Below are 12,917 nucleotides of genomic sequence, written 5' to 3'. Positions count from 1 at the left end.
TGTGTTTACTAAATCAACAGTGTAGGGGACTGACACAGGCATGAAGAAATTGTTGAATTATTGTTTTTTGAATTATAGTATTCTCGTCACCCACTGGAGTCACTGACAATTTAAACAATGTCTTTACTACCTTTCAAATGATAATTAAATTGCTTTCTATGGAGGGGTCAGAAAATGACAGACTTTTCATTTTTGGGTCAACTAACCCTTTAAGAACTTAAACTGAGGGATTCCAGCTTATGGAGTTCACCTTCGTTTTATTCTTAAGGGAGAGATTTTGAACTGCCTGCCAAGAATGAAATTTGTACAGTAGGCCTAGATGCCATTTTTCAGTTGGACTGACCTGAACACATCACTGGATTTTATGCCACTACTTAATAGTAGGGCTACTTTACTTTATCTCAAAGTAGTCATTAAATACGGTTGAAGTATAAAACCCCAACTAGGCTATTTTTACTGAGTCACAGGCATCAGCAATACAAATAAGCTAACAACCCAAACCGTTTGTTTATCTGTGACAGAGCCAACCTTTATCTCAACAAGTGCCCTCTGTGTTCTTGGGGTGTAATTGAAAAATCTTTATATTTTAATTAATCTAATTTAAACACAAGTGCACCAGGTTGGATATTGATTTTGGCTTTATTAAAGGTAAACGCTACTTGGTGAAATTCTTTAAAGTGTGAAATAGCGCCTCCGTGTGGACGGAATTGCACGTTTGTGTCGTGAAGCGATTGTTCATCACGACAGTTATTGCTCACACACGGCAAAAGCGTTTTAAAGACAGATGGGTTGGTGATAACTTCAAATTAACAGAGTTAAACGTAATCTACCGGCTGGATTATCAATATTTTACAAAATGGGCATAGCCGATGAGGCTGACCGGACTTTGTTTGTAGGAAACTTGGACCCTCAAGTTACAGAAGAAGTTATATTTGAGCTGTTTTTACAGGTAAGTGCTTTAGCCTCGTTGATTAGCTCGCTAATGCTAACGTTTGAGTATGTTTTTGCTTTTTGTTTTAGCTCGATCTGCAAACCAGGGTGTCGTTTTAAAATGTGTATGAAGTGCCTGGTGCCATTTATGATTCGCTTAGGTTTTATTTCAACAGTTAATCTGCAAGAGTGTATGTGTTTTGGGGCTGTTGATAATGTTGTCTTTGCAAACGCACGTTAGCCCCAGCCACTCAGCGTTGCTGTGTTGATTTCTGGTTTGTGCAGGAGACAATTATTTAATATATATGCATTTTTTTGTTTAAAATATATATTTAATTCATATTGTTATGCTTTGATCGTGTAAGTGGACACTGGGACTCAGTTTAAAAAAGAAGAAAGATATTAAATTACATGTATAGTCAAAACCATTGCGATTTTTACAATTTCAGTGTTTTTTTTTTTTTTTAAAGCAAACTTTTTGTGTGATTCTCAACTATGTTATGAAAGATATAACGGAATAAATTTTTCATTTTACTTCATGCAATATGTGGGTAAAATGGCCATACATGGGTTTTTCCATTACATGTCTCTACATTGCATATTAATGTGTCCTTGGAGCAACATGTAATGGAAAAAAGTGTGATAATGGGAGTAATAGTTGGCAATATTTTCATAATATCGTATGCAATATTAAATAGGAACATTTTCCTTTTCACTTTTGTCTGCCAAAATGCCTGATAAACATGCCTTAAGTACAGGTGTCCTCTATTGAGATGCTTCTATTGAGGTATGAAATCAATGCCCTGTTTTGTAACAGAAAGTTGTATTTTGATTAGAAAATTACATTTTCCTAAGATGTTGATTTATAAAAAGCAATTAGAAAATTGAAATAATTACAAAAATAATTTCCATAAGAGTGCTAAATTCAATCTTTCAGTCTTTTTTTCTTTTCTGAAGTAGTAGTTTTCCTGGTGATGCCTTAAAGCAAATGATATCTCTGAAAATCCCTGATGTACTCTTTACAGGACGTCCAGACTTAAAGGCATAGTTCACCCAAAAATGATAATGACCCCATAATTTTCTCTCCCTCAAGTCATCCTAGTTGTACATGACTTTATTCTTTCCAACGAATACAGTCGGAGTCATTAAAAAAAATGTCCTGACTATAAGCTTTATAATGGCAGCCCAAGATATGAAGCCTAAAAAAGTGCGGCCAGGCTTTAAGATTTGATTTGTCATTAAATTATTTTTAGTTATTTAGTTGGTTCATAATTTAGTAAAATAAATCATCCCTACGAATAAAAACTGAACGTGTCTGCTTAATAAAGTGTTGCAGCTCAAACACAGAAGGTGTCAGATCTCACAAGAGCGAGGAGCTGACAGACTAGATGATCGCAGAAGATTTGGTTTTGAAGCGAAATGTAAATTTTAAGTGAGTTTAAAAATTTTTTTAAATTAAAGCTGCAGTCAGCAGTTTTTCCTCTTTGTCGCCATCTCTGTTAGAAAACTGAAATTGCAGTTATTCGCGGAATTATCAACTTCACGAGAGACGTGCCCCGGTCAGCGTAACGCGGAGGAATCCAATGCTTTGAGGAGTGTGCAGCTGTCAGTCACTGCGCCGGTGTGGATACTATCATTCAGAAACACAGACTCTACTGTTTGAAATTATAACTAACATAATAATGCCATCTGAACACTTAAGTAACATCCACTTTTGTTCTGACCAACTAAGGGGGGAAAAGCATTGCAATAAATCACGATGATTAAATCTGACAATCACATCAACAATTTTTATCATATCACGTCAAACCATGCAAATTATACTTTTACAAAATGTTAATGTTAAATCAGCAATGCGTGACTACATTTAATGTCCATTAGGGCTACCAGTTGTTCAGTTTCCATTTCTGTGCAGTGTGGAGTAACGTTAGCTGTGAACTACTTCCTCTCAGAGCTAGCACAATATAATTGATGTTTACCGAAAACAAGAAAGACACAAGTAAGCACTCCGTAACAGAATGAATTATGCGAAAAAAAATTGTGTGACTGTAACATGGCCTAATCAACCATTGAAATGTCTTACCTGTCCAGCAGGAAAAAAGCTGAAAAACCCTTCAAAACACAAAGTTCACGCCACCTTTAAAAGCCCTTTTTATCCTTGTTTTCGCATCGGCCCAGTTGAATTCTCTCCTTCTGTAGCCTCTCTGAAGTCCGAAGACTTTTGCAGTTTACAACAGATGAATCGTAAATGGAGCAATAAAACCTGCTAACCGGGACTCCTCCTTTATGTGTTCAGATGTGACGCAAAGATATGCTTGAAATTCTCATGGAAATTAAAAACATTATTACAAGTTCACTGTTGTAAATCGAGCTACGGTAAGCAGATAGTTTTGAACACTGGTTGGTTATGTAGTTTCTAAAATTTATTTTGAATAATTTTAATCCCCAAAAAGCTACGGACAGCAGCTTTACGAATGATAGGCTAATAAACCCACAATTCAAGCAACCCAGCCCTAAATTGGCACTAATTCAAAACCGAAACTAAAATGTGCGCAGCAGCACAGACACATTTACGGACTAACTGTCATTCACGGTGTGTGTGCACTGGCACGTTTCAGTTCATGCCTGTAGAAGCTTAACTTTCATTGGAATTCATTGAAACCACTCGCTTTGCTCTGCTCCGTTATTAATGCCCGAGCGGCCGTGTGTTACCTTCAGTTAGATTCAATTAGTGATTTAAAAGCCCAGTCGGAGATGCTGGTATTACCGGTGTTGTCACACGTTGATTAACCGGTTGGAAAATTTCCTCACCGTCACATCCCTACCATCCATTATAAATGTGCTCCACACAGCTCTGGTGGTTAATAAAGGCCTTCTGAAGCACATTGGTGGGTTTGTGTAAGAAAAATATCCGTATTTAAAACATTATCAAGTAAAATATCTAGCTAACGCCAGACCGCCTCTCATATTCAACTTGGGTAGAAAGTGTAACTCCTCTAGTAGTTCAAAATAATAATGGATGGTTGTGCTTTTTTGTGCTGCCATTTACTGCTCTTATGAAGTTCGGAAGCTTATATATATATAATATAATATAGCTGATTGTGTTCATCAGAGAGAAGAATGTCATATACACCTAGGACGACTTGAGGGTGAGTAAATCATGGGCTAATTAAAAGTTCTGGGTGAACTCTCCCTAAAACTGACTAAAATATAATGTGGCTGGCACCCAGGAGATTATAGATATGTATTGTAACTGAAATCTACTGACACACACACATAGATAAAATATAATAAACACTTACATGTGTATTTTGGATCTTTTCTTTTCTCTGGTCTAAAAAAGAAGACCTGTTGAAGAAGCAGAACGGCTCAAACTCAAATAACCAGTGAATGAAAACAGTTTTTGCCAGTAGTGTTTTCCTGAAGTAACATCAGATGTCTCTCCCTTTCCAATAGGCTGGGCCATTGATCAAAGTCAAAATCCCCAAAGATAATGATGGGAAATCCAAACAGTTTGCGTTTGTGAACTTCAAGCATGAAGTGTCCGTGCCCTACGCCTTGAACCTGCTCAACGGGATCCGTCTGTACGGACGGCAGCTCAACATACAGTTCAGAGCCGGTAGGGTTTTCCGCATTATACCGCTTTATTGTGTGTTCACCAGAGGTCTTTCATTTCAGCATAGCCCCTCGCCATTCTTCTTTTTTTTTGTGATTTAAAACACTTTTTACTGTGATCTTTAAGAACATTTTTAGAAAACTGTAGTTGTTAAGGTTGCACTTCTGTTTTATACAATTTGAAAAATTGACATTTGAAGCCATTTATTTGATGTTTGTTTTGGCCAATTTGTGAGTGACTCAAGTGTGCAATTTTTTTCAATTTAAAATATTAAACTTGCTCTTCCTCTGAAAATTTCTGCTATTCAGAAACCATGCATATCTGACTCTTAAACGCATTGAAGCTGCATTTACAATAAATGGAGAATTCAACTATATGAGGTTACCAACTAAAGAAGTTAATTATTGTTATTTTGAAAATAGTTATGACCAGGTTGTGTATATACAAGGTGTCAAATTAGTCACTCGATACCCACTGATTCATATTTATTGACGCGAAGAGAAGTCAGTTTTTGCTTTGTGTAAGAGTTACTGGGGTCAGGTGTAAAACATATTGTATTAAAATGTCAATTTTAAAATTAAAATATCAATGGACATTTTTAAATGGGTTTCTCCTGGAATCATTTTTAATTGTTTCTGTTGTTGTTTTGTGTAGATTAAGACAGTTGTTAAATTCAATTGAAACTTTGTAATCATAAAATATATATATATATATATATATATATATATATATATATATATATATATATATACACACACACACACACATATACTGTTTTTTTTTCCATGAATACAGCCATTTTTGCTGATATGGCATTTAAATCATAAATAAAGTAAATTAATATCTGAAACAATGCATCAGATAACCGAAATCAAATGGGCCGTGAAAGGCTTGTCACGTTTATTTTACAAGTTCATTATAAAAAAAACCTGCAAAACAATAACTGACTAATCGCCATCTCAATCTCTTAACAGGCAGCAGTCATATTAATCAGGAAGGCAAAAGTCCAGCAAACTCTCAAAACCCCAGTCCAGCGAATACACCAGGTCACCGCGGTGGAAGGTAATCTTTGTTTTTGAGTGTAGTTTTTCAGTACTTGTGTTTACACCCGCTCTGAACATCTGTCTCAAGTGATCCCGTCACAAGATGTCAGCAGAGACCGCTTTACATCGGGTGTTCACTTGCAACTCAAATGCTTCTCTTGTGACTGGGTTTCTTCAAGTGGCTGATTTCATGACCGCATTCTTTACTTACTATGCACATACCGGTATATTTTAAATTAATCAAATGTATCAAATCTTTTTCTTTTTGATTGGACTGTGCATATTCTTTTGAAATTTTTCAGTTGTGTAATGTGCATGTTTATAATACTATTATTCGAAAGATTAGGGTTGTTATTTATTTTATTTTTTTTGACAAGCTTCTTCTACTCAACAAGGGTGCATTCATTTGATCAAAAAAGAAAGAAAAAAAATCATACAAAATCGCAGAAAAGAAGGTTCAAAAGAACAGCGTTTATTTGCATTTATCTTTTGTAACATTATCATTGTCATTATGAAATATAATGACATTGATAATTTATAAAGTAACGCATCTGATTCCTTGCTGAATAAAGGCATTAATTTCTTAAAAGCCCAAATCTTCCTGACCCCAAACTTTTGCATGTCCACAAAGATCTTTGAAAGAAAATTCTTAAAATAGATTAAAAAGTTCATAAGAATGAGATTATTTCAAGAATTGCACTAGGGAACAAAGTGTTAGATTTTTTGGGGATTAAAATCCACTAGAAGAATGTTATACATTTTGTTGACTTGTGTACTTGCATTATCTCACACGTTTCCAAGAATGTTTAATTTTAGAGTAATACGCAGTTTTAACCAGGACACTGTCCATGCATCTCCTATCAATGACATCATACCCGCATTACCCTCGATTTCTGGTTTTGTTTAGTAGAAACCATGGAAACGCCAAATATGTTTTAATATATGATGTGTTTTATTAGACAGGTGAGCAAATGTTTGGATGTTTTACCATGCCTAATACTGCTCTAGTTTACTGCAATGTGAACAAGTCTCATAGTCGCTGCTGAGTGAATGCACAAAGTAGCATTATAGCATAACTTTCAACACGCTCAAATGTGTCTTATGATAAAACAGTGCTGCGTTACCACACGTACACGTGAATGGAAGAAGTGGAAGCTTTCATAAAATAATACAATGAATAGAAGATAAAATAACAGAATAAAAGCTCCGCCAGAAGCTTGAAGGTGTCATCAAGTTACGCCTATTGTTTTCAATAAGCGACCTCTAGCGGCTAAAAATGACGTCCTTGCTTAAAGTTTTCAAATATGTTCGTAAGAATAAAATGACTTGTATAATGGCTACTATCAAATTTTAAATGCATCGTGTAGCAATGACATCCCGATCATTTAATGAAATGTAAAGAACAATCTTCGACTTGCTGGGAAGTGATATCTGCGTTTACACTATGTACTTTGCAAAACTGACCAGGAAAAGCATGGTAAAGGAAGTATAAAACAGCTCAATTTGCAAGGGATGCAGACAATGATACATATTACTTTCCGCTCAGTCTATAAAGGTCAGCACGACATTGGTTTGAGCATTTGTCTTCAGTTAAGCCATTGAAAAAGAGTCATGGTCAGTCATTCGCCACCATCGCTTTTTCCGTGACTTATGACCAGCGCCACGCGGAACCTGTGGAAATTGGGATTTCTGCATGGAATTTTTTTGAAAATTATGTGGAATACATTTAAGTGCGTTAAAAAAGATTAAAAAATATTGACACTGAAAGCATTACAAATAAAATATTAAATTCTTAACTTTTACTTAAGGTTTACAATACAAATCCAAATATATATATTTTTGGAACATTGGAATTGGTTCGCTTGAACCATGTAATATAAATGCATCTCTAGATGAAAATTAGCATGGCAGAAAGTTAACTCTGTTAGTGATGTTGATTTGGTGAATTAGAAAGGGATGGGCACACATCCAGTAAGCCAATATTCTAGTCTGTTAATTATTGTGGTGTAATTTACCATATTAATTACAACTTGCAAGTTTTATAGTTTACTATTTGAGCCAATACATGAAAGATTAAAGATGTTAAAGATTTTATCCTAACAACAAGTTGGCAGTGATGCTATTTCTCACTTTAAGAAGTTATTAAGAACATTCTTTTCACAAATTTGAATTCTTAAGTTTTGTTTGAATAACATCCATCTTGTGCTGTTCGGTCAATTTTTACTGAAAATTGGTAAAACGGTTAAATGGTCCTGAGAAAATAATCACACTTGTACTGTTCTCTGTCAAAAATGAGTGGATTGCAAACGAATGGGAAGCAAAGTAATCCAAAGAAATGGGAATCTGATTCTCTGAAATGGAGTGGAAACTAAAATGGATTCGCCCATCGGGTGTTATAGATCAGCTAACATGATCATTATACAGTTTTATAATAATAATGTGTTTAAAATATTAAATAACAATGTCCTTAAACTCATGCAGGGTTGTCAGCTCTAATATTTTCAAGTTGGGTTAGGAATGTTTTTAACCTGAGCTGATAATCTTCTCTTGTGTTGTGGTCTGGCAGAACCCCAGAGCAGATGGGCTCTCCGTCCTACTCTCCTCCACAGAACATCCAAAGGTCCTTCAGTTCCCCTGACAGTCTGCAGAGACAGGCGATGGTGAGAACACCTCCACGTTCAAACTTCTGTGATGTCAATTTTATTGCTGCATTAACACACTTAAACATTTATCCTGAAGCATTTCAAATTGTCATTTACTGTATTTTTTTTTTTTTTTCATAGATGAACAACATGTGGCAGATTCAGATGCAACAACAGTTGCAGCAGTTCAACGGAGCCTTCCAGCAGAGCGTGCAGCAACTCCGGGGAGCTGGAGACGGTAACCCATGGCAACCAGAGTGGTCTGGTCAGCGCGGTCAGCGCCACTCTCCTCAGGACAATAACAACCATCACGGCAGAGATCAACGCCACGGAAACGGCGGAAACAACTACGACCGTCATCGGCGCGATGGCCAACGGGGTGATTTTCATCACCACGACGACCGCAGTGGAGGACACAACAGAAATTACCCCCCCGAGAGGCGGAGAGACTCAAGAGACGGCTCTAGAGATGGACGATGGAAGCGCTTTTAAAGACGACTTTACTTGCATTTTAGTTCTCCTGAAAACCTTTTTTTTATTTTATTTTTTTTAAATCATCAATGGTTTTTATTATTACCTTTTGTTATCCTTCTAGGTTTTAAAATAAAAAAAAACATGGGGAGGAAAAAAGAAGCTAATTAGATTAAGGCATTTTGAGGCGTAAGGACAAAAAAACGACAACAAAAAAAAATCCAAAATCAGTATGAAATGTCCATTCGTGTGACGGCCTATTTTAATGTTTTGAGCTCAGGGGGACACCTATGTTTATACATATCTTTTTTTTATTTTGAAAAGTATGTCCTTTTTGAGAAATGTCTGTATGTACATCAAAATGCATAAAATAATCACATTTGCTATGGTGGATTTGCTTTTCTAGAAATTTGTAATTTCTCAGGATTTCTCAAAGAATAGAAAACTAGTTTTCATATGCTTTCTGTTTAAATGTGTAATGTTTTTAAAAAGCAGATTGTTTTACTTTCTACATTCCTCTTTTGGGATTAGATTATATTGACTCTTAATTCATCAAGACACTCTTTGAAAACGTGGAACAGTAACCAGTTTTAATACTTTTGTAAATATGCCATTTATATTGTCAAGTGCAACATTTGGTTATTTGTTGGTTTTCATAAAAGTCACTGTTCACTGATCTTTTTTTGTGGAGGATTAATTTGTTGCATTACATTGGTTTATATGCATATTAACACTGTTGATTGTTTCCTGTACTTCAGGTAGTGTTAACTGACCATTACAAATATCAAATAGTAGTCTGTACCCATAGGCGGCGCCATACTTCATTCCGGTTGACGCATATTTATTGGGCAGATTTTTGCATCCAATTCAGACATTTGATGAAAAAATTAGGGTTTAAAATGTGGGACTGGTTTGGGAGATTTGCAATGGACAAACTGTTTCTGTTTTTTGTTTGTTTGTTTTTTGATAACAATCCTAAAAGTTAATTTTATATAAAACATGTTAAAGGAATTTTAAGTATTGCGATAGATAGATAGATAGATAGATAGATAGATAGATAGATAGATAGATAGATAGATAGAGCAATACTTAAAATTTCTTTAACATGTTTTAAAACATATAAAATAATAATCGCGATCTAAGTTCCAGTGCTTAAAACTGGTAAATACTTTTGCTAAATGTTTTGCAAAGTTTGTATTTTTTCTTTAAATATAGAGAACTCTCATTTACAGATATTTGGTCTAATTTGTAATGCAATTAAAACATAATCTTTCCCATGCGTTTTGGCATTTAGAGGGGATTTAATGTAAACGTATTTTATCGGCTGATTTTATGATAGTCCTTAATGTTTGTTCAAACTGAAGTATAAAAAAAAAATAAAAAAATCGCCGAATAACCATGGACTGCAATTACTGCAACTGTAGCCTAAATATAAATGATTGTGGGATTTCTTGCAACCAGGGAATCCTCCAAAATGCTTCTTTTCTCTTTCTAATTATTAGCCTAACTAGCCTATGTGAAAAGGGGCAAACTGGCAAAGGTATCATGAGAATTTGAGTTTGAACGGGAACTTTAATAGTCGTGGTACATTTGTCAACGGCGTTGGCCAGCCAGTGGTCAGTGCTCTCAACTAACCTAACACCCGGCGGAATCCTTTAATGTCCGATCTCGGGTCATAATCTGCCCTTCCGAAAGTGCTTTAGCTGCTATAACAGCGGCTCCCGGTGCGTATGAAGCCGTACATCCCCACAAATCTCCTCGATCCAAAAGCGGAGGTGCATTTGCGCCCGCGTCTCTCCGTTAATCTGCGCAGGATCGGGTTCTGTAATGAAGCGGCCGGTATTGAGGAGCTCAGCCGGGCAGAGCCGCTTCATTGATTGAGCTGCCTGGCGTCCGCGGTGAACTGTGGCCCTTCGCCGCCAGCCTTCACTGTCTCGGGTGAAATTAATATATGAATTGAACACGATTATTTCTGTTATTAAGTGATGAAGCCTATAGGCTAGCTTTTTTTTCTCGGCCAGGTTAATTAATTAAAAAACACTCAACTTAATATTTTAAGTTTAGATCTACTTTGTCCGAACTCATTTAAGAGTAAAACTATTTTAAATTAAAACTTTAATTCAGGGTTAGGCTAGCCTACTACTGCACTCTAAAAACTGCTGGGTTAAAAACAACCCAAGTTGGGTTGAAAATGGACAAACCCAGAAATTCGTTACCAATTCCAACAACCCAATTTCTGTCCATTTTCAACCCAAATTGGGTTGTTTTTAACCCAGCTGTCTGTCTTTCTGTATGTCCGTCTGTCTGTATGTCCGTCCGTGCATTTATCCATCCGTCTGAGTTCACAGGTGCCGCAGTGAGTCCACTTCACTTCTGTCTGTTTATCCTGATCTTCTGTTTTAAGGCCAGCAGCAGTTGTTCTCATTTCTTCACTTTGATCGAACAAAAAGAGCTCAAAGCTTTTCCAGTGGAGATCTTTATATTTCCTTTACATAATCCCTGACGCTTTGAACACGGCGGCTGTTATCTCGGATTCTCTGCGAGTTATATTTACTCTCATACATGGGAAAATGATAATCATTTGGACAGCACACACACACACACACACACACACACACACACACACACACACACACAGACACACACACAGACACACACACAATTATGGAACAGCAGAAACCCGACCCTGCGCTCGGTGAAGGCGTCCAGTGCGCCATGGACATCAAAGCCGCAGTCCATCTGTAATAAGCATCATAATGTCAAACAAAACTGCTGCTGTCTGGAGAGAGCTGTCTCTCTCACTTCTTCTGTAACAAAACCGAGAGAAATGTCTGTTCACCTCCATCATTTCACACGGTCCATACTGTCTGACACTGATATGAAAAACAGTTCGGGAACACCTGTCGATTCTGCCTCTTAATTCACCAAAGACTCTTACAGAAGCAATGCAGGGGAGATATGACAATGTATTTTAAATCAGGCTATTTTTCACAACGTAATTTGCTAAATAAAAGGCAAACAGAAACTTTTTCGGAAATGCCACTGCATGCAATTACTTTAATGAGCTCATTGTTTCTGCCTAAAATGGCAAACTGCGTTGCTTTATCTTAACCTTTTGAACTTAATATATATAACACAGTCACTCACGTCGGATAACAGATCAATCTAAGCTGCTTTGAAACGATATTGGAAAGCGCTATCCAACAAATGCATTTCTGTTATATTAACAATTCGATATTTCAAATGTAGAGATTTATACTATAAAGAATTTTTGGGATTTCAGTGACCACTGAGAGTTTAATAACTGAATGCTATTTATTATTAGCCTATAAAAATAATAATAATAATAATAATAATAATAATAATAATAATAATTCTTATTATTATTAATATAATAATAATAATAATAATAATAATTATTATTATTATTATTATTATTATTATTATTATTATTATTATTATTATTATTATTATTATTATTATTATTATTATTATTATTACATCAAATTGTCGTTGCTCCTACTCCATAAACTAATGCAAAGTGCTAACACAAAACAAAATGCATTCCGTCTGCACACTTAGGCTATCAACTATAGACTATAATTATTAAAACTAGTTGTTGTTGCTTTTGTTATATATTTGACAAGCGAATATGTCATTACAACATGATTAAGTTTAATGTTGCAGTAAACGTTTTCATTTTTTTTAAGTCAAGAAAACAAGTCATTATTTGATCAGACAGCCTACTGCAAACTGCTCTGTCCCGCTGTTACCATTACAGTTATTATATTCTAATAATTATTAGGCAATCAGTTAAAAATCAATTTAGCTATTATAATATGTGTATGTGAATTGTTGTGAGTATTATTATTGTTTTCCACCTTCACATCTTTGAAATAAAAAGCCATGAGCTGATTTACTGCAGCTCCTGTTGGTAAAGCAGCGCTTAACTTTGCCCTTCATTTTCATGAACGATGCCACTTGTCCTGGCAAGTGAAATAGTTGCTTTACGTGATTGTTGAAAGGTTTAAGACACGCAGGCTTTTCCGTATCGACAGGAGTTTTCCACAACAGCCGCAGTAAATACAAACCCTAAATGATTAAAATTCGTTGCCTTTTCAATTTAAATGCTGAAACTTTTAAATAAAAAACATGCATTCTCCATGATTATTTTAAATACCATTAGTTCTATCACGAATATTTTTACATTTACTT

At 35.6% G+C, this 12,917-nt stretch overlaps 1 protein-coding gene across 1 annotated transcript; it reads left to right on the top strand.

Annotated features, from left to right (window-relative positions):
• Positions 1–745: 745 nt before the first annotated feature.
• On the top strand, positions 746–9,379 carry rbm7 (RNA binding motif protein 7). The gene is made up of 5 exons (XM_067419273.1): positions 746–949; positions 4,387–4,549; positions 5,521–5,608; positions 8,156–8,249; positions 8,373–9,379. The coding sequence occupies exons 1-5, from the start codon at positions 857–859 to the stop codon at positions 8,721–8,723; spliced, it is 789 nt and encodes a 262-aa protein (XP_067275374.1). The 5' UTR covers positions 746–856; the 3' UTR covers positions 8,724–9,379.
• The last annotated feature ends 3,538 nt before the right edge of the window (positions 9,380–12,917 follow it).

Source organism: Pseudorasbora parva, chromosome 16 (genome assembly GCF_024679245.1).
Source record: "Pseudorasbora parva isolate DD20220531a chromosome 16, ASM2467924v1, whole genome shotgun sequence".
NCBI classification, from domain to species: Eukaryota; Metazoa; Chordata; class Actinopteri; order Cypriniformes; family Gobionidae; genus Pseudorasbora; species Pseudorasbora parva.
Note: the sequence above shows the minus strand (reverse complement) of the source record. Positions and strands in the feature narration are given on the sequence as shown.

Coding starts and splice junctions, on each gene's coding strand:
- rbm7 (XM_067419273.1), top strand. CDS start 857: ATGGGCATAGCCGATGAGGCTGACCGGACTTTGTTTGTAGGAAACTTG. Junction 4,550..5,520: donor CAACATACAGTTCAGAGCCG/GTAGGGTTTTCC, acceptor ATCTCTTAACAG/GCAGCAGTCATATTAATCAG. Junction 8,250..8,372: donor GTCTGCAGAGACAGGCGATG/GTGAGAACACCT, acceptor TTTTTTTCATAG/ATGAACAACATGTGGCAGAT.